This window comes from Aricia agestis, chromosome 6, assembly GCF_905147365.1.
Source record: "Aricia agestis chromosome 6, ilAriAges1.1, whole genome shotgun sequence".
NCBI classification, from domain to species: domain Eukaryota; kingdom Metazoa; phylum Arthropoda; class Insecta; order Lepidoptera; family Lycaenidae; genus Aricia; species Aricia agestis.
Genome location: NC_056411.1, coordinates 18,752,138 through 18,771,505, shown reverse-complemented (window position 1 = coordinate 18,771,505; position 19,368 = coordinate 18,752,138). Strand labels below are relative to the sequence as shown.

General features: G+C 35.6%; 2 protein-coding genes across 4 annotated transcripts in view; one reads left to right on the top strand and one right to left on the bottom strand.

Moving 5' to 3' along the window:
- Window positions 1-19,368, bottom strand: part of LOC121728469 (GPI transamidase component PIG-S) — a 46,360-nt gene that overhangs the window by 13,584 nt on the left and 13,408 nt on the right. Inside the window, exons 1-2 of one of the 2 annotated variants that reach the window (XM_042116664.1) lie at window positions 8,633-8,744; window positions 1,469-1,559 (exon numbers count right to left, since the gene is read on the bottom strand). In XM_042116664.1, the coding sequence (XP_041972598.1) occupies window positions 1,469-1,559; window positions 8,633-8,642 (101 nt within the window). In that variant the 5' untranslated portion in view covers window positions 8,643-8,744. Of the gene's footprint in view, window positions 1-1,468; window positions 1,560-8,632; window positions 8,745-19,368 lie in introns of those variants that run through there. The other variant, XM_042116661.1, reaches the window with a different exon arrangement.
- Window positions 8,740-19,368, top strand: part of LOC121728468 (protein I'm not dead yet) — a 39,171-nt gene continuing 28,542 nt past the window's right edge. The window contains exon 1 of one of the 2 annotated variants that reach the window (XM_042116659.1): window positions 8,740-8,905. The gene's annotated coding sequence lies outside the window, so the exon portion shown is untranslated. Of the gene's footprint in view, window positions 8,908-19,368 lie in introns of both variants that reach the window. The other variant, XM_042116660.1, reaches the window with a different exon arrangement.

Sequence of the window (19,368 nt, the reverse complement as noted above, 5' to 3'; positions counted from 1 at the left end):
GGATACTTTTTATCCCGGAAAAATGTACGGTTCCCGCGCGATAAACTAATTTTGGCGCAACGGAATTGCGGGGGTTATGTAGCAACTAGCAAGTAAATATTTTTGATTACAATTTCCACCTACAGTTAAGCCCATTTTCTTGTGATAAAATTAAATAATATTTTTAGGGTTCCGTATTTATGCTGTGTGAACACTGATACTTTGTAACTGGTTCCGGTGATTTCTTTTGTCCTTACGACCTCACCGATAGTTTTGAGACTAAACAGGGGCCCTATTATGAGCTCTTAAATCCATTCTTTTTACGTCCTTATCTGACTGTATAAGGACGTAAAGTGAATGGATTTAAGAGCTCATAATAGGGCCCCAGTTTATGTAATTCGAGTCAAAGGGTACTCACTACTCACGTTTTTACTATAGAAATTATCATTTAAAACCACAATGTAAATAACGTAATATAGTAAGAACACCATTTTTCATACTATTAATATCACACATAAAAATTAAAATAAGATCTTAGGTTAGCCAGCAGGTGCAGTTGCAGTCTAAAATTTTGACACCACACTAACTGACCTGGGTGATTGGGTATATATATGAATACATAATATACAGTGTGTAATAAAAATAAGTGATAATACTTTAGGGTGTGTACGTGTTCCTTGTAGAGAGGTCACTGTGAAAGTAGCAGCGCTGAAAGACGAATTTTTTTTTTCACTTTTGTATGGGCAAGGACTCGAGTGTCACGAGTTTCCCCATGCAAAAGTGAAGAAAAATATTGGTCTTTCAGCGCTGCTACTTTCACAGTGAGCTCTCCACAAGGAACACGTACACACCCTAAAGTATTATCACTTGTTTTTGTTACACCCTGTATACGTCTACAGGTATATATTTATATATACAGTAATTATACAGTGTATTTATTATTATACTACTTTTACAGCATTGTATCTAATATCTATTCATCTGCAGTAGTAACTCGGGTATGTCGCTTATCTGAGATCTCACTTTGACGACTAAATTACTGTATGATATGATGATATTGTGTTATTTGTGTTAAACTGCACATTACTCCGTACTGTTCTTATCAAATCACGTTACAATGTGGTTTACTCAGTCATAACTCATAACTCATGGTCACCATAACTTACATACTTAATTTGTTTTAAAATTGCTTTATCTTATAATTAGGGTTTTTACCCTTTGGGTACGGAACCCTAAAAACATGATTCTAAGGTTTTAAGCTTTTGCAATGTCCTCGTGACGAATCCACGGAGCTAATACAAAGATCATTTTTATCGTGACCTTTGTGTGATCTTGGCTGAAGTGGGTAAGTCTGATTGTCCACCAACCGTAAAGGGTAGTCGGTAAGGACACCAATTTGCGCAGATCCAGTTTTTTGTAATTTTATTTTATATTTAATTTAGTACCTATATCTCAGTGTTAATTTGCAATTTATTGTTAATATTTTTACCTGTAAACCTCCGTGGTCTTCCACCACAGCGGCAGGCCGATGATGATCAGCACACCCACGAAGGATGCGCTCGCCCACATCCGATTGGACTCTGAAATAACCAAAAACAATTTTTAGAATAGGCTCGAAGGACCATAGATTCAAAGTGAATTAATGTCTAGTGCTAAAGCACGTAAAGTACGTTGTGAATTTCCCTGCGCTTTCTCCTTCCATTTTTGCCGAGCGAATGCAAAGTTGCACGCGGCCTATAATTCTCCTAAAGTACTTGATAAGATACACACACATTATGACGGGCCGCAGGGTGGCGCTTCTTTCATACACAATATTCATAGAAAATACGGCCCGCTTCGCTGCGACCCGTCATAGTGTGACTTTACATGACAGTACACGAGGCGCAATAAGCAAGGGTCAGCTGGTGTTAAGGAGCCGCGAGGACGTAATTAGTGACATTTACACCAGGCTAATATGGCTATCACATTAGAGACTACATGCCAGGGGAAATTAAGCATTGTGTGCAAGTAAACTTTTCAGATAAAGGAAAGCATTTTGGCAACTCTGGCTATCCAACTAAAAATACTATGCAACTAACAGATTAGAGTAACATTAAATGAGGGTGTTTGATATTCTATTTCATATTTGCTACCAGTTGCCGGGTCTATCATGTCAAAATGCTGTCATATTATGTCACGAACTCACGACTCACGATAAAAGCGTTGGTTTGCCTAGTTTTTATTATTCGTAGGTTTGCCGTAAATAAAAGAAGAAGTCTATTTGACTCGATAGACCCGGCTACATGTTTTTTATGAAATAAGGGGGCAAACGAGCAAACGGGTCACCTGATGGAAAGCAACTTTTGTCACCCATGGACACTCACAACATCAGAAGAGCTGCAGGTGCGTTGACGGCCTTTTTAGAGGGAATAGGTGTAAGATGAGGGTAAGGAAGGGAATAGGGAAGGGTAGGGGATTGGGCCTCCGGTAACTCACTCACTCGGCGTGAAACAGCGCAAGCGCTCACGCCGGTTTTCTGTGAGCCCGTGGTATTTATCCGGTCGAGCCGGCTCTACCACGTTACATAGCGGCACCTGGTGGCAAATATAGAATATCAAACACCCTCATAGACACAGCCTGACCATGTCGTAGGTCCATCGACTGCCGGCTGTGACTGAATCAATTTCATCGATGGTACATGTTTTTAACCGACTTCCAAAAAACGAGGAGGTTATATATTCGGCTGTGGATTTTTTTTTGTATGTTCGACCACTACTCCGCCGTTTGTGAACCGATTTTCAAAATTTTTGTTTCGTTATATTAGGTTTCACTCCAATTTGGTCCCATTTTCACAAAAGTGGTGATCTGATGATGGGATCCATGAGTAATTGAGGGAACTCCTCAAAATTTATATGGAAACATATGGTGATTTTGGTTTTATGAGAAGCATCCTAATCATATGCTACCAAAACGCAAGATTTTACACCAAGATATACTATGGTTCCGAAGATACTAAGAGAACTCCGGATTCCTTATAGATACAAGTTTGGGGGTTTAGGCGTTGTTTTTAGAACTGAAAGCATATTCTACTATGCAAATTACATTCATCATCATCATCATCATCACTACCATGTCAGGGTCACCAATGTCACAACTCACATGGTTGTATATGGATACAATATACACACAACACCATAAAATATCATTAATAGGTGCCAGTTCCAAAAGTTTCAAATATTCTGCCAGAGAACTAAAGATTCAGCTATCTGGTAACGACTTCAAAATGATGAAGATTGAGTACAGAAATAGTTGAGGTTTAGCCGAATCCGGAAAAAGGCACTAAGTATTAGATAGGAAAAATTATTTAATACTTTTTAGTTCATATTATAAGGATGTTATTATTGTTTTTACCTTGGACGTCAGTTTTAATTTTTTGTTAAAAGTAATAATTGAAGTAGTTTTTGAAGCGATAAATATTTTTTACATTAATGTGGCATTACTACAAGTCCACAACGATGTTCTTACTCTATCTTACAATAGTTTTTTTTTCTAAAATTTCACAATAGTTAAGCAGGTCTAACTCTAAGCCGTCTAAGTACCTGATGTACTCGAGCCGGCATTCGTGTCGAGGCACGTGGAAGCTAATGATGAAATATGGCAGTCAAGTGTAATAATATCTGAAGACCTGGAGGTATAATAAGACGCTAATTGATATGATAAAATTCCACTACCCCATATGGTGGTGACTGGCGACTGGTAAATTAGTTGTCATGTTACTTGTTAGTCAGCACTAAGTCTTCCAAAAATATACTAAGTATATGCTTGGATTGTTTTGCAATAAGTATAATATATTACTTACCTATAATTACCGTTAACTCTTTATAATGATTCCGTGCAGGAACTACTTTACAGGTGGCAGTACTTATTAGTCATCATAGTACAGGATCGTACAGGCACAGAATATACTTATATTAGTTGGTACAGGCATGTACAGGTAAGTAAATAATCAATTTTATGTTTCGTATTGATGCCAACAGTTCACAGCACGTCGAACCAACCAACAACATGCATATGATTTCTTCAATGGGGAACTAATCAAGAAAACCTTACAACGTGAGTATCTAGTTAAAACATGTTAAAACATGTTTTCAAAGGAATCATTAGAGGAAATAGGATATTTTATTACTACTGTTACGTAGTTTACCTATATCCTCATTGATTACTAACTTAATCCTGCATGTAACAGCCTAACAGGCAACAGCATTTTTGATAAGTACCTAAACCCAGACCCTAGATGCTCTAGGGATAGTTTTGAAAAATCCTTAGTAGGTCCCTGGTCCATGCATCATAATAATATGAGGAACATGTCTTCGAAATTTTTAGCTCCTAGCTCTAAGCTAACTGAGTTTAAAGATATACTAGTCTATACAATATAGCAGAAGATTCAAATCGGATATCCCTAAAATATAGGCAATTCGTTCTGAAGAAGAACCAGCCTCTCGCCATAGAATTACTTACAAATACCAAAGAATATAAATCCAACAAGCAATCACATTATGTACCCGACCTCCATGATGTAGGGCGAGCCCGACCCAGTCACTATGTAATTAACATAGCTCACATATTTACACATACAACACTATACGTACATAGTAGATGATAGATCTCAAACTTAAACTTAACAATTTTTATTTAGAACTAGATTACGCCCGCAAGTCCGTTGCGCCAAAATTCGTTTGACGTGCGGGAACCGTACATTCTTCCGGGATAAAAAGTATCCTATGTCCTTTCCCGGGACTCAAAGTATCTCCATGTCAAATTTCAGCAAAATCGGTTTAGCGGTTTAGCCGTGAAGAGGTAACAGACAGACAGACAGACAAACTTTCGCATATTATAACATTAGTATGAATTTTTTTCAAATATTCTCTAAACGTCGATACTACTGGTACCATGGGTTCGGGAACTAACACGGCGAGAAGATCCGGCGTAGGAAACTCGCGATCTATATTCATAGCATATAAGATAATAATAATAATATAATATAATATCTATGGACGCTTCACATCACGTCAGTCTGGCCCCGTGCTAAGTACCTAAAGGACTTGTGTTACAGGTACCAGACAACGGAAATATATTTAATAATTTTATACTATACATATATTTAAGATTTTTATTATATCATACACATATTTAATATACATCCAGACCCGGGAACTTTGAAAACTTTTTGTTCCGTCGGCGGGATTCGAACCCGCGACCCCCGGCTTGAGCTCACCACTGAGCCACAGAGATCGTCAATAAGATGACGCCCGCAACAGTACAAACCGCAACAAAATCTCTCCTATGTCCTTTCCCGAGTCAGAAATTTCATCAAAATCAGTTCAGCGGTTAGCGTGAAGAAGTAACAGACTACATTTTCGCATTTATAATAAGGATAGCCTAATAAATATCAATTTATTTAAATAACAAATGGGCCGTATTTGTTTAAATATTATATGGGCCGTACTATGTTTAGCCGTAACCGAAACCGGAGAAATTCGACAGCCTTTAATCTTGCCTTTAAAATTGCACTTGTATAGTATTTCTGTGAAAACGAGACATGAGTATCTGAGACAAGTCAAGCCGTAGCGTTGCGAGGATTTGAAAACTCTATTAGTTTCATTGAGAGTTGCGACTTGCGACGAATATAACAACGATTTCACCACTTCCTGATAAGCACCGGATAGATCCATAACTTAATTGACAGATACTCCATACTTTATCTGTCATACAAGTTGTGGATAGCCTTTCCGGCATTCTTGATAAAATCAAGAAGTGGTGAAGCAGGCCCTAAAGCTTCAATAACCCTACAAAATCATAAGATTTTTAATGTGTTATAAAAATTTGAAACAAATGAAATTAAACCTATGACCTTGTCGTAACTCGTAACATTTTAGAGGATTTTCCCCAAAGAAATAATTTGAATGTGACTATTTTTATTTTAGTATTCTCTGTAGCCATTTTCATGGTTGTAACTTGTAAGTTGTTACCTTCTTCATTATTCAAATATTCACCTTACCCTCAGACCTTTCCCTATTCCCTAGTCATTAAGAATTCTGTGTGTGTGTATGTAACAATGCGGAAAGTGGTTATGTTATTGATTCTTTTGCCAAAATTCGAAAAAAAAATGTCCAGCACCAATGCCACGCTGCCGTCACCATCCGTAGGCCATGTTTATTTTGGTAAAACATTGAAAAAAATGTTTACACATTTTACAAGATGACTGCTTGACGTTCATAATCTTATTTATTATGTTTTGAGACTAGTTTTGAGGTGATATTTTGAATTCCGGTACAAGTACATTCATTGTACTTATATGTATAAATATTGAATATCTATGACCTTATCTATCTGTTATGGGCACTTATGGGTATTGTATGATCCTAGCTAGATTTAAAAAAAATGGTAAAAAGAATAAACTACTCTATAAAGGTTGCAACAGCGTGGCGCGTTACCATGTCAGTAACAACGATGCTCGGGACGAGCATCTCTAAGAGGGGAGTAGTGTTACGGATACGGACACGTAATGCCATCTAGCGTCAACTTGTGGAACCACTCGAGGAATTAAAACAACATAAAACCCCTACTCGATACTAGATGGCGTTAGGCTTCCAGAAATATTTCACACTCGTTTACATGAATAGTGTACATTCTAGAAAGGGATGTTCTGGTACAGTCTAGGACTCGCCTCGGCCCATTTTAGTTTAATTTTTGGACAACTTTTTTAATTTTGAGATAATTAAGCTTCTCCAACCAATTCTGCAGTACCTATTTTGTCCGTCATTTTGTTTCAGTTTGTTTATTTCTTCACATTCCATCTATTTCCTCTTTATAAAACTGTTTACTATGTGCATTGCATAACACCTAGGCAAGCTTGCAAATAAAGTTTATCAGCAATTTGTATACTGGAGAGTAAACACATTACAAAGTTCTACTTTATGACTGCGTGTTTTACCTAGCATATTGTTTATCTATCATCTAGGATCAAGCATACTAGTTCGATTTGCAGATCCATGCTAATATTATAATTAATGTGAAAGTGTGTCTGTCTGTCCAAACCATTGAACCGATTTTGCTGAAATTTGGTATGGAGATACTTTGACTCCTGGAAAGAACATAGGATACTTTTTATCCCAGAATAATTTACGGTCCCCGCGCGAAAAACAAGTTTAGGCGCAAAGGAGTTGCAGGCGTCATCTACTACTTCAATAATTATTATTGCTGTTAACAGCTACTGTGTGCTGTTCTGTTATAGTCTGTAGTACCAAAGCGATTACAGCTTGACAAGGCTTTATATGAACGTGGCGAGAAAAGGACTAACGCTGTCATCAATCATCATACAAAAACATCATTTTTTGACAGTTCTCCTTTACCAGCAGTGCTCCCGCCCACGTTCATTTAAAGCCTTGTCGCACTTTACAGCTCGACAAGGCTTTATATGAACGTGGCGAGAAAAGGACTAACGCTGTCATCATACAAAAACGTCATTTTTTGAGAGTTCTCCTGTACCAGCAGCGTTCCCGCCCACGTTCATTTAACATGCATATTTGCATGCCACATGCCACACTATACATAATATTTTAATTTTCCTTTATACGGCGAAGTCCATAGATAAGCATAATGTTTGTATTGAACTTGGCTCTTTTTAACCCCTGACAAAAAAGGGGTGTTATAAGTTTGACGTGTCTGTCTGTCTGTTTGTCTGTGTGTGTATCTGTCCGTGACATCGTAGCATCCAAACGGATGGACCGATTTTGATCTAGTTTTTTTTGTTTGAAAGCGGACATGATCGAGAGTGTTCTTAGCTATAATTCATCATCATCAGCATGCTCAGTGCTGGACAATCAGGGTTTATCTGGTTCATGAAAGGCCGTTAGCAACTTGTAGTCGTTTGATGGGTTTTATATTTCATTCTAGTTCGTGACATTTGTGAATATATAATATACGTATACACATAATAATGGAAAGTTGACCTGGTGCTGCAGCATCACCTGGTAATCAATAGGATATCCAATTCCTCGCCAACTTAGAGCAGAGGTTTCGTCTTTGGGCTTATTTTAATTGCGACAAACAGTAAGAAGTAGATAAAGTATAAACAGTAAATGTCCCCCGACACACCGTGACAACAATTATGGACTAAAATATTACTTTACACAAGTTAGGAATTATTTGAACTTAAAGGCAGTAAATAATATTATTTCATTACTTTTTAAAGTTGTTTTGGCGGGGGTTTTTTAAATTTCTTAATTTTATTTTATTTACATTTAGGTTTTTGGTGGGATAATACTTAACAAAACTAATATTGTAAAGTTAAGTAAGTAAATAAGAATAAAATATTGCCGTCGTCGAAATTCGAATTAATGATTAGGCCGTCTAGTAAATCCAGTTTTCCTGTAACAAATGCTATAAATTGCGAGTTGCGAAATAAACAATATTCAAAGGAATTATTTAAAATAGTAGCTTACTATAAAGTATTTATAATAAATTAATCTAGCACGAGTGAATTAGGAAGTCAGAAACTGGTTTAGCCCAATAAAGATAAAATAATAATAACAAATAATGTTTATATTGGACTAAACTGGCATCGTGATAGGCACGTGGTGTTAAAAAGTGGATATGAATAATGGCGACAAACCTCCCTCCATCACGTGAAGTTATCTCTCACGCACTATTATTATTATTTTATTTATTTGGGCAGAACACACCGCACCTCAGGTGCCAGCGCGGGAATACTAAAAAAAAAACAGGCGCTCGCCCGACGCCAGTCCGCAGTCACGGCGCGCATCGGCACAACGTGCGCTGTCAAATTTGCCGCCTTTTTCGGTGTTTTAAAAACTTTGACGTGAAGTGAATAAAACTTGTAGAATTAAAAACTTTCAATGAACAGTTTTATATTTATATAACTTAGGTGAGTCAATATAATATTTTTATTTGTGTTCATAATTTTAATAACAAAATAGGGCAAGTTAAGTTATTACACGGAATTCAAAAGAAAGGGAAGGTAAGGGAGAGTGTTATTCTAATTTAAAATGCTAGTCATTCACCGAGAACGTGTATAGAATCAATAGAAAGGTTCGAAGTTCAAACCAGGAAGCACATGCGTTCACAAACTCCGACCGATGATGATCGTATTCAACCAAAAATAGTTACGAATTTAACAATTACTTACAAGTAAAAACTTAAAAGAAAATATAATTTTGGATCAAAATATTGTTTCTAACAGTTGTCAAAATATTTAGAATAGGTCGTTGTATATGTATTAGAAAATACATTTTCTATGTAACAAAGCAGCAATTTCACTAAAAACCGTATAAATAAAATTTGTGCTAAAGTGTGTGTGTATAATGCAAACATTACCGAGAGATGGTAAAAGTTGTTTCAAAGTAAACCAGAATAACTTAAAACAAATTGGCTACGTTAATTGAATCTTAAATTCACTTGAAGAACAAGTAGGTATTTTAGCATGATATTAGGGAAATGAAAATAAGGCACTAGTGGCTAATTAATTATTTCATAAGTAAATAAAAAAAAGTGGACTTTATTCTTTACTTATTTAAAACAACCTGTTTTTTCCCTATATAGTTGAATAAGTACTTACTGTACTAAAATTCGTGTAAGGTGCATTGGGGCAATCTCGTAAAGTTTTTGGAAGAGTGAGTATATTGTGTCATTGTTTCAAGTTTAGAAGACGAATTTGTATATATTGTTACCTATAACTGTAACATTTTAGTTATAATAAACATATTTCCATGTGAATTGTATATTTTTTAGTTCAAAAGTATTTACGAATTCTGATATAACTACCCCTTTAAAATAAAACCCTATTTCTACTTTTCATGGGTAATTTCGAATACTCAAGGGGTAATTTCGAATATCAGCCGAAACACGACCTAATGTAATAATACATTTAAGGCACATATTTATTTTTATTCTATTTTACCCCATACAAAAACATTGTGCATACAAACCATAGAAGACACCAAACTAAGTTTTGTACCGAAAAATTTTCGAAATTACCCCATCGGGGATGCAGATGTCCTCAACATTTGGAGCAAAGAAATAAATAGAATAAGAACAATAAAAAAGCCAACGAAAGTGGTAGCTAACAGAGATAGAACTATTAACCTATCAATATACAGAAAATCAGCTGGTTAGGGGTGCGTTTTAGGGTTCCGTAGTCAACTAAGTTTTGTTGATTAGTGAACTAAAACGACTAAAACGGTACCCTAATAAGCTGTTTTTTTGTATAATGATAGGTTATTATAGTTATATAATTTAAGAGTAACCTTGTCCTACAAATAGAACAATCCATATTTTAGGACCATCAAATCGGAATATTATATTATGTTGCGCACCCCTGCAAAAGACTATGAAAAAATTTTTGGGGAAATTTCGTTAACAAATTTACCCCACTGGGGTTATTTCGAATGTTTATTAAAAATCATAGCTAGAGCAACATAACCTATTCTTAGGAAAGCAAAAAACGTCAAAGCTTCTTTAAAACAAACAAAATATTACGTAACTTACCTAATTTCTGTGTAAAACAATACGGGGTAGTTTCGATAACCCCAAAAAAATCATAAAATTGCACTTGGCGCGAAAAAATGAACTTAGCGCACATACACTGCCGGCTGACGGCTCGAGGGAAAGGAAGTGGGGGAGGTGATTAAATTGGCGTCTCGGTTAATGTAGCCAGAGCTCAAAATTACTTACTGTTTGGTAATTATTTGCCATTTTCGGAATATCCCCATTTTTTTTTTCTTCCGAAGTTACCCCAATGCACCTTATGAGAAATGAGAATAGGTATCATAATTTTTACATTATTATATTTATGAAACAATATTCATACTAGTGCAAGTAGTAAAAACCTATCTTTACTAGAATTACTGAAGTGGCATTTCGCCACTTCAGTAATTCTAGTAAAGATAGGCATAATTTGAGACACTTCTAAGAGTCATTAGCTAACTTACGAATTACGGTGTAGCAAGTAGCAACTACACTGTATTACCGTTGATAGTCGTTATGTTGACCACATAAGGATCAATCTCATAGAAAGTCATGGGTAAAGTAACTCTGAATAGCCTGAAGACCATACTTAAAATAATTGCACAAACACGAATCTCCCGTCACTGCAGTACTAAAATATAAGCCAGATAAAATAATACTATCTAGATGTATTACATAATTGCGGATTTTCAGTAATCCTGAGCTTATACACAACATCCATATTCCATATTATTCCATACATAATATTATTATGAAAGCGATAGTGGGTCTGTCTTTTTGTAACGTCTTCACGCTCAAACCACTGAACCGATTGATGTAGATACTTCGAGTCCCGACTCCCGGGAAAGGGAGCCTTTCTACTTTTTATCCCAGACAAATGTACGGTTCCCGCACGACGACTTTTGGCACAACGGAGTTCCGGGCGTCATCTAGTTTACATAAATGACATGTTTTAACATAACTTGTATCAGTTTACAAGTACAAAATACACGCAAAGTTACATACGCATCAGTGGTTAGCCTTGACATTGGTAACGTAAATGCATGACCGCTCATCGTGGTAGTGCAAAAAAGGGCGTAGGGCTTCATGTTATTCCGAAAATTAGTGGTAAAAATTTAGTAATTATTGAATAAAACAATAATTTGCTATCTGTAATTTCTTTATGGATATCGACCGCCAATAGCTCGTAAGTCTAGGTGCTTCTAGATGAAGTGTACAGGAGATAAAAGAACTGAATATTTAAAAATCTACTAAAGGTATTGATATGAACCCAAAGTCAAAGTTTATTAATTTTACGCCACCTTTATATTTCTATAAAGAAAATATTAATATCTCGTTCATACAGGGACCCTATATTTTTATAGAAATATCTACTAACTAACCTAAATGAAAATAACATGCCCTTGCGGTACACCCTACGAAATATTTTCCGTCTTATTCCGTTATTCCCGAGAAATAAAAATAGGATTATGTACAGTTACACGCGTCAAAGGCTTATTCGTACCTTGGACCCATTAGAGGAATGGTATTTGCCCTCTTCTAGCCGTCGACTTCTTAGCAAACATACCCCTTATTTGCAAAGCTAGGTGTGACGCAATCCAAACACTTACTCTGTTTGTACTGTGACGTCATAGGGCAGTATCCAGAAATTATCGAGCATTGATATCAATTGACATTCGTTCGTTCATTCAATTGTCACATTGCTCTAGATACTGCAATCAAGTCTTCTTTATTTGTTGGCATACTTGTCCAATTGCTTCACCTACGTAAACGTAGTGATTATATTTTCTTTGACCTACGTCATGGTGTACTCACATTGTTATTATTAAGTTACTTTGCAGGATTCTTGCTCATCAGGATATGCATATTATATTTTCTGAATAACTACGACCAGTGGTTCTGTATTTCTTTCTGCCACACTTTACTTCTTAGCACTTAAAATTTGTCTCACTACGCTGGACTGCTATACTTTAACTCGTTACCTCCCAATAAATCCAATCAAAATAAAAAGATTAAATAAGCATAATATAATATAATATGCCATTCTCGATACTAAAATTCAAACTTAAAAAATATCAAGGCAACAAAGATCTCAAGCTGACTATATCTTGCGGTAAAAATTACCCTGGATCCTTAACTCTAGAATATAGTCAGGTAGGTACTAAAACTAATAACGCAATGAAAAAACCCACACTATAGAGATATATAGATAATGCTGGTCTTATCTAGTTTTATGGCAGATGTATCATGAGAACAAACGCTTTGCAAGGATTAGTTAATTGGTATCGTGTTTGTAGGTCAACATAGCTGTAAACTGTGAAGCTTATCAAGATCAAATCATCACAAACGCTGTTCCCAAAACACGCAAAATTTAAAAGAATTATTCTTGTAGTATATCAAAATATGAACAATATTCAGTACTTAGTCTATACTTAGTTATTTTAAGTAAACAGTTTGTCGAAGGAGGTCATTCTAGAGGACGAGCTTGATTATTTCAGCAGAAATTCAACTTCCAAAATACGCAAAACCATTCAGTATGAGAAATATTCATAGTAGTATTTATTTTTAAGCAGAAAGTTTGTAGTATGTTGCATAACATTGCAGTCAGCCGTACAGGCAGATCAGGATCATATTAGCAGAAATTGTACTCATAAAAGCTGCGTTTGTATTTTTAGGATATAGTGGGAACAAATTAGTAACATAGCCTTACGTCAATCCTAATTTTGAGAAAGACTAATAAAATATTAATTTTAAAGTCAGTGTCGAAAGACACAATTAAAATTGGTTGCTTAAAGTTACTTTCGAATTTCAGTACGATTCCAGAAACTAATTAAAATATTTTAGTGATTATGAAATAATTTCATAATCACTAAAATATTTAATTATTATACAATAATTAAGATCAGTTCTACCTTCGCTATTAACCGTTACTAAACGTTGAAAGGAAAAAATGCATTGTTAAGACTCTTAGATTACATCAAAGCAACTTAATAATACTAGTTATAAACCATTTATTAGCATAATGTTATATAAGTTTATAATTCTATTTTACCTTATCAACCTAGACTGTTTCCCAAGGTCCTGTGATATACAATATAGGCTACGGAAGTACAATAAAATACAATGTTACAAGTCCTACCTAGTATTTTTTTTTTTAATCCTACCTAGTTGTTCCGGTAAGTTCTAATCTAGCAACACAACGTCCAAAATACTGTCTATGGTCTAAGAAGAAAGGAGAGTTAAGGTGACCCATCAAGCCCCATAAGAACACCGGTGACCGCGACAACAATAGATTTCCAAGAATCTTCGTAATACAGGCACATACAGGACATTTAAATTAAAATCTTAAAATCTAAAAGTATAGTTATATTTTATAATATTATTTTAAATAAAAGAATAAAAATGCATCGCCATTAGGAAATTGCATCAATACTTAAATGATAAATAATAGTGTCTTGTTTTCTAAACCTTAGATAATAGCCGTAGATGAAGATCTACAATTTATTGACGCTAATACATCTCTTATCATCCTATTACGCAGTTGATTAATGATAGGAGCTCAATGCATCGAGGATGCATCTCGCATTGCAATGGGTGAATCTATTGAAAAAAATTTGGTAACAGCTATTCCGATCAAACAAATGACTTATAAGAGACGTGACATACTCTTCACCTTCCTGATTTTCCATGAAATCTCATGAAGAAAATGTTTTTAACAGCGACCCCAATCAGAGAAATACCTTAGCTTTACAAAAGACGTAACATTACCAATGCCTTTATACAAGAGAACCGTGGGATGGTTTAAAAATTAAACTTGCCTGCGGTCTGGGCTATTGTTTCATGAAAATTGCATATCCAGGATAACCTCTGACAAGGGAATCAAAACATTGCTTGGATTTACCAGTTATGACTCACAAGAGTCAGTTAAACATGCTCTTTGTTTCGCTTCCAAGAAGTTATTAATAAAATTGAAACCTGAGTTAGCGTCCACATGGAATTACAAGAGGTGTAATGTATAGACAATTCAAAATTGTAGAAAAAGTCGGTAAAAATCGGTACAGATTTGTTTTTGATGTAAATAATACCGATTGATGTCTTTAAACAGAACTGTCTATATACCATAAAATAAATTAATCCTACTTATGATTTAAAGAGTAATAATTATTGTTAGTGAACGAACAAGGCAATATGGAAGGTGACACAATTCTGTATAATGCATGAGGAAGTAAAGCAAAAGTATTTTTAATCTGGATTCTGGTTATCTTACAATAAATTATCTATAAGTGATGTTTTATCATTATAATCAATTGTTTTGATTGCGTGCTAATAGAGGATAGTTTTGTCCATTGTTTCTTAGAAATCTTACTTGACACGGACTTTGTATTGACCCAGATACCCTACATAAATATCTGTCCCTTCTTCTAGTCACGTATTGCCACTAATAAAAGTTCTAGGTTATATAGTATGATCTTTAAACGTTGAGAAAATATCGAAGGGTAAGAAACTAATATACTGATTTACTGGTTTGTCAGAAAAATACTATACCTCTAAAATCTGTGACTATACCTGTTTCTTTTGAAGTGGGTCACAGGTTTTTTATTCCATGAACGTCTAAAAAATTAGGCAGGATCTTGATGTTTTATTAAGCAAAAAGTCAGTTGATGCTAAAATGCATATCGGATGTTTCTCTTGACATTGAAAAGACATTACATTCGATAGTGTGAAGGCCAAAGGTTAATTATTAAGTAATTATTACGACTCAATGATAACGACAACGTAGATAGCCTTAGGCCTTCGTGACATAGATTTAAGAGCATGCGCTTAGCTTAGCAGAAGCGATAAATAGATCCCCCTTTTTGGGGGATTACCGAAAAATCTTTTAAACTTCATGTGCTTGAGATCAAGTAAATAAAGTTTTTATTTCAATTTTGTGGACGAGTCTTTACGGTTTTCATTCTAATGTGTTTCTAGTTTCTACTTTATCAAAAGGTTTCAAACCACAAGCCTAAAAAGTTTTATTTCAACTTTAAAATCTTCTGATTAAGATGTCGTTAAAAGTTGAAGTTAAAGTCCAAACCAGATGCTAAATTTTAATACATCTACTGGTAATTACTCCCTAGTCCCTACATTCGCAAATTACAGTTAAAAGTTTTCGTATTATATGCCGCTAGTTGCACAAGTATTAAAACTTTCGCGTAGCGGTTGAACGTGCGGTAGTAATTTGAGATTTCGTATGCTGGAAATAGTCTGCAGTTTTCATTATGACATATTAGCAAAAGGCATATTATTATTAGGGCTCCTTACCAGGAAATAAATTCGAACACTAAAGCTGCGTACTAGAGACTCCTCGGAGAAACTGGAAGGAGCAATTGGCGCGTGTACAATACCTACCAATAACGTAATATACCTCCCAAAACCTTGTCACTTGCGATCTACCAAGAGCGAGTCTACCAAAGGGACCTAAAAACCAAACACTGCGCCTTCCCATTCAATTTTTGCCGAGCGATTCTAATGTTGTTCGCGGCCCGTACCTATTACTCTCATTCATTCTGTCTGTCCGCTTGTCATCAACCTGTAATCGCAAATCACAATCATTCCAAGTTTCAAAATGAGGTCAGTTACCTGCGAAACCTGTACGAATACAGTACGCTCGTGTTGTTGACCTTTGAACAGCTCCACTTTGAAATTTCGATTCGTATCCAGTATCCTGGCTCTTGGGAATACACAATCTGAATGTATGAATATACGAGTAGATAATATGCTTAAACTGCAGTACTTATCCAAAAGTGTAAAACGTCATTAAACATAATAAATATATTTAATACTTGCAAAATAATATGTAAAAAAAAAGATATTAAATCAAGAATATAGAATTAGATCAAGTATGAGTTATGTTATGACCAACTTTAAATCCAGTGCGAAATGAGCAATAAGCATTACAATGAATCCAATCCAGAAAACTCACAAAGCACGCCAACCGCATGATAAACAATATTAACTGTCAAGTGAAATATTTCAGTTTCGGGATGCCTGGGACAAGGCCAGGATAAAATATGGCATTCAGCAAGTGGATCACGAATACGTTGACCCACCGTCTGAAAATAAACGTGCATGCGGAAGGGCCTAACGCGCTGTAGAACGTTTTAAGGGCTCCATATTGCAACTGTACTTTGTGAAATTACGTAATGCTAGGCGTAGATCATCAGGTACATATTACATAAACTCGAGAAAAATACTACTTCCATTATTATGTATATAAATGCCGATATAATTACTCATCGTTTACAATAATTATCATCAGAGCATTTGACGCATGTAGACTTTATTGAATAAATTCATAAAAGTCTACATAAATCTAGAGAAATTCTTTAGATACTGCACGTTCCTCTACTAATTACATAACAAATCGAGAGAGTCGTACCATAGAGTTGGAATTGATTCTAGGTTTTCTGAATCGTCTCCACTCATCCTTTCACACGGCTAGACATAGATAAGACATAATGTAAGTATAATATAATCAACTACTCGTATTTCGTATCGAATTAAAAGTCCAGACTATATGAACATGTCTAGACACTAGACGCTGTGTCTGGGTTGAGACAAAACTCCAAAGAGCTTCGACTTCTCATGTGACCTAAAATCTTTCAAGCATGGAAGATAGATTGTGGAGTTCCTTTCCTTTGTGACTAACATAAGTTCTGAAAGTATTTTGAGAAATGTAATTAATCTTATGAAACCATAATTAATGCTATGGTGAGTGACAAAAACTAAATGAATATTAACGATATTTAAAACTTTCAAAAGTTCGGTTTTATGTTTTGATGAAAAGATTTGTCAAGGTCAGAAATTATAATATATTATTATACGTTAGTAAAATTAATACTTTTTTAAAAGCAAGCAAAGTATAATTTTTAGCTGAGAACAGTTATGAAAGTGTTTCATTAATTGTTAGGCTGCAATACAAACTAGAACAAATTCTTATCAATGTAATCCCTCCAAAATCCTTAAGCCGGTAACCTAGTAGCATCCTTAATCTTAATATTTGTATCTCAAGTTATAAAATCAGTTGAGCCATGTATCGAGAAGAAGTTAGTATCCCACGTATAGTTTATGCGTGGGAGAGCCATGCTTCGGCACGAATGGGCCGGCTCGACCGGATAAATACCACGTTCTCACAGAAAACCGGCGTGAAACAGCGCTTGCGCTGTGTTTCGCCGAGTGAGTGAGTTTACCGGAGGCCCAATCCCCTAACCCCTACCCTATTCCCTTCCCTACCCTCAACTTTTCCCTTCCCTTCCCTACCCTCCCCTATTACCCTATTCCCTCTTAAAAGGCCGGCAACGCACTTGCAGCTCTTCTGATGCTGCGAGTGTCCATGGGCGACGGAAGTTGCTTTCCATCAGGTGACCCGTTTGCTCGTTTGCCCCCTTATTTCATTAAAAAAAAAAAAAAGTTAAAATGCAAATGGTACGGTTTTTCGCGCCATACCTAATTTAGATTGGTTAAATACCAAATAATCAGGAAAGAAAGGCCGCAAGGTCGCCCGGTCGTTACCGCCAATACACAAGGAACCAAATCTCAGAATATACAAATAATTCAAATTATGAGAAGGCTTGCAATGGATTTTGGCAAGACAGACTATGTTTTTTGAGAAATCCTACTAATATTATAAAGGCGAAAGTTTGTTTGGATGTATGGATGTGTGGATGTATGGATGTTTGTTACTCTTTCACGCAAAAAACTTTACAATAATATAGCTTATACATCAGAATAACACATAGGCTACAATTTTAACCGACTTTCGAAATGGAGGAGGTGTTATGTTCGTTTTTTTATCTTCAACGATTACTCCGCCGTTTGTGAACCGATTTTAAAAATTTTTCTTTTGGTGTATAGGTTATCATTCTAATTTGGTACCATATTCATAAAAGTGGTGACCTGATGAAGAAATCCATAAGTAATCGAGGGAACTCCTCAAAATGTATATGGAAATATGTGGTGACTTCGGTTTCGTGAGCAGTATTCTAAGCATATGCTACGTAAGTAAGATTTGGCACCAAGGTATACCATGGTTCGGAAGGTGCTGAGAGAACTCCTGATTCTTTATAGATACAAGTTTGGGAGTTTTGACGTTGTTTTAAGAGCGGAAATTACCTTCATCTTAATCATCATCACTACCATAAACCCATATATCACTTAAACCGCGGGTAACACCGCGGGGCACAGCTAGTAATGCTTATATTATGTTGTTAGTAAGAGGTGTTGGGGAACAATGGGGTTTTTATATCATTACTTCTCTTTCATAAATAATAGAATGAAATGTTTACAGTTAAACCAAATTTGAATTTTAACCTAAGCGCAAGTGGGCTAAAGGCTACTGTCAAAGACATCACGTTACAGACAAGTGAACATCTCTATCTAAGAGTGGGTACAAAAAGACCATAAAATACTGGTTTTTGTAAACCTGCTTTAGAAAGTTCAAGGTCTGCTATGAATTTGAACACGGCAGACCTCGAAACAATGGGCTATCATTACGTGGCGTGGAGGTTTCCGACAATAGGGACAAACTGATAAGTATTTGATAGCATAAGCCACAAGTGCGCCACGAAGCTGTGGCCGCTAGGACAAGCAAAAATGATCATTGACTTTACAACACAAATTAATTCAAAGAAACGACTATCGAATGCTCTCGTTAAAACACCACAAATGAGAAATTCAGGAAATTAAAGATATCCTTGTCTAGCAACACAAAGAATAGCGTATCAAATTGAAGGCAATTTTGTATCTGACCATCAAGTGAAGTACACTGTCAGGAGTCATTTGCCCGTGGCAATTAGCCAAGTAGATGCATTTAGTCATTAATGG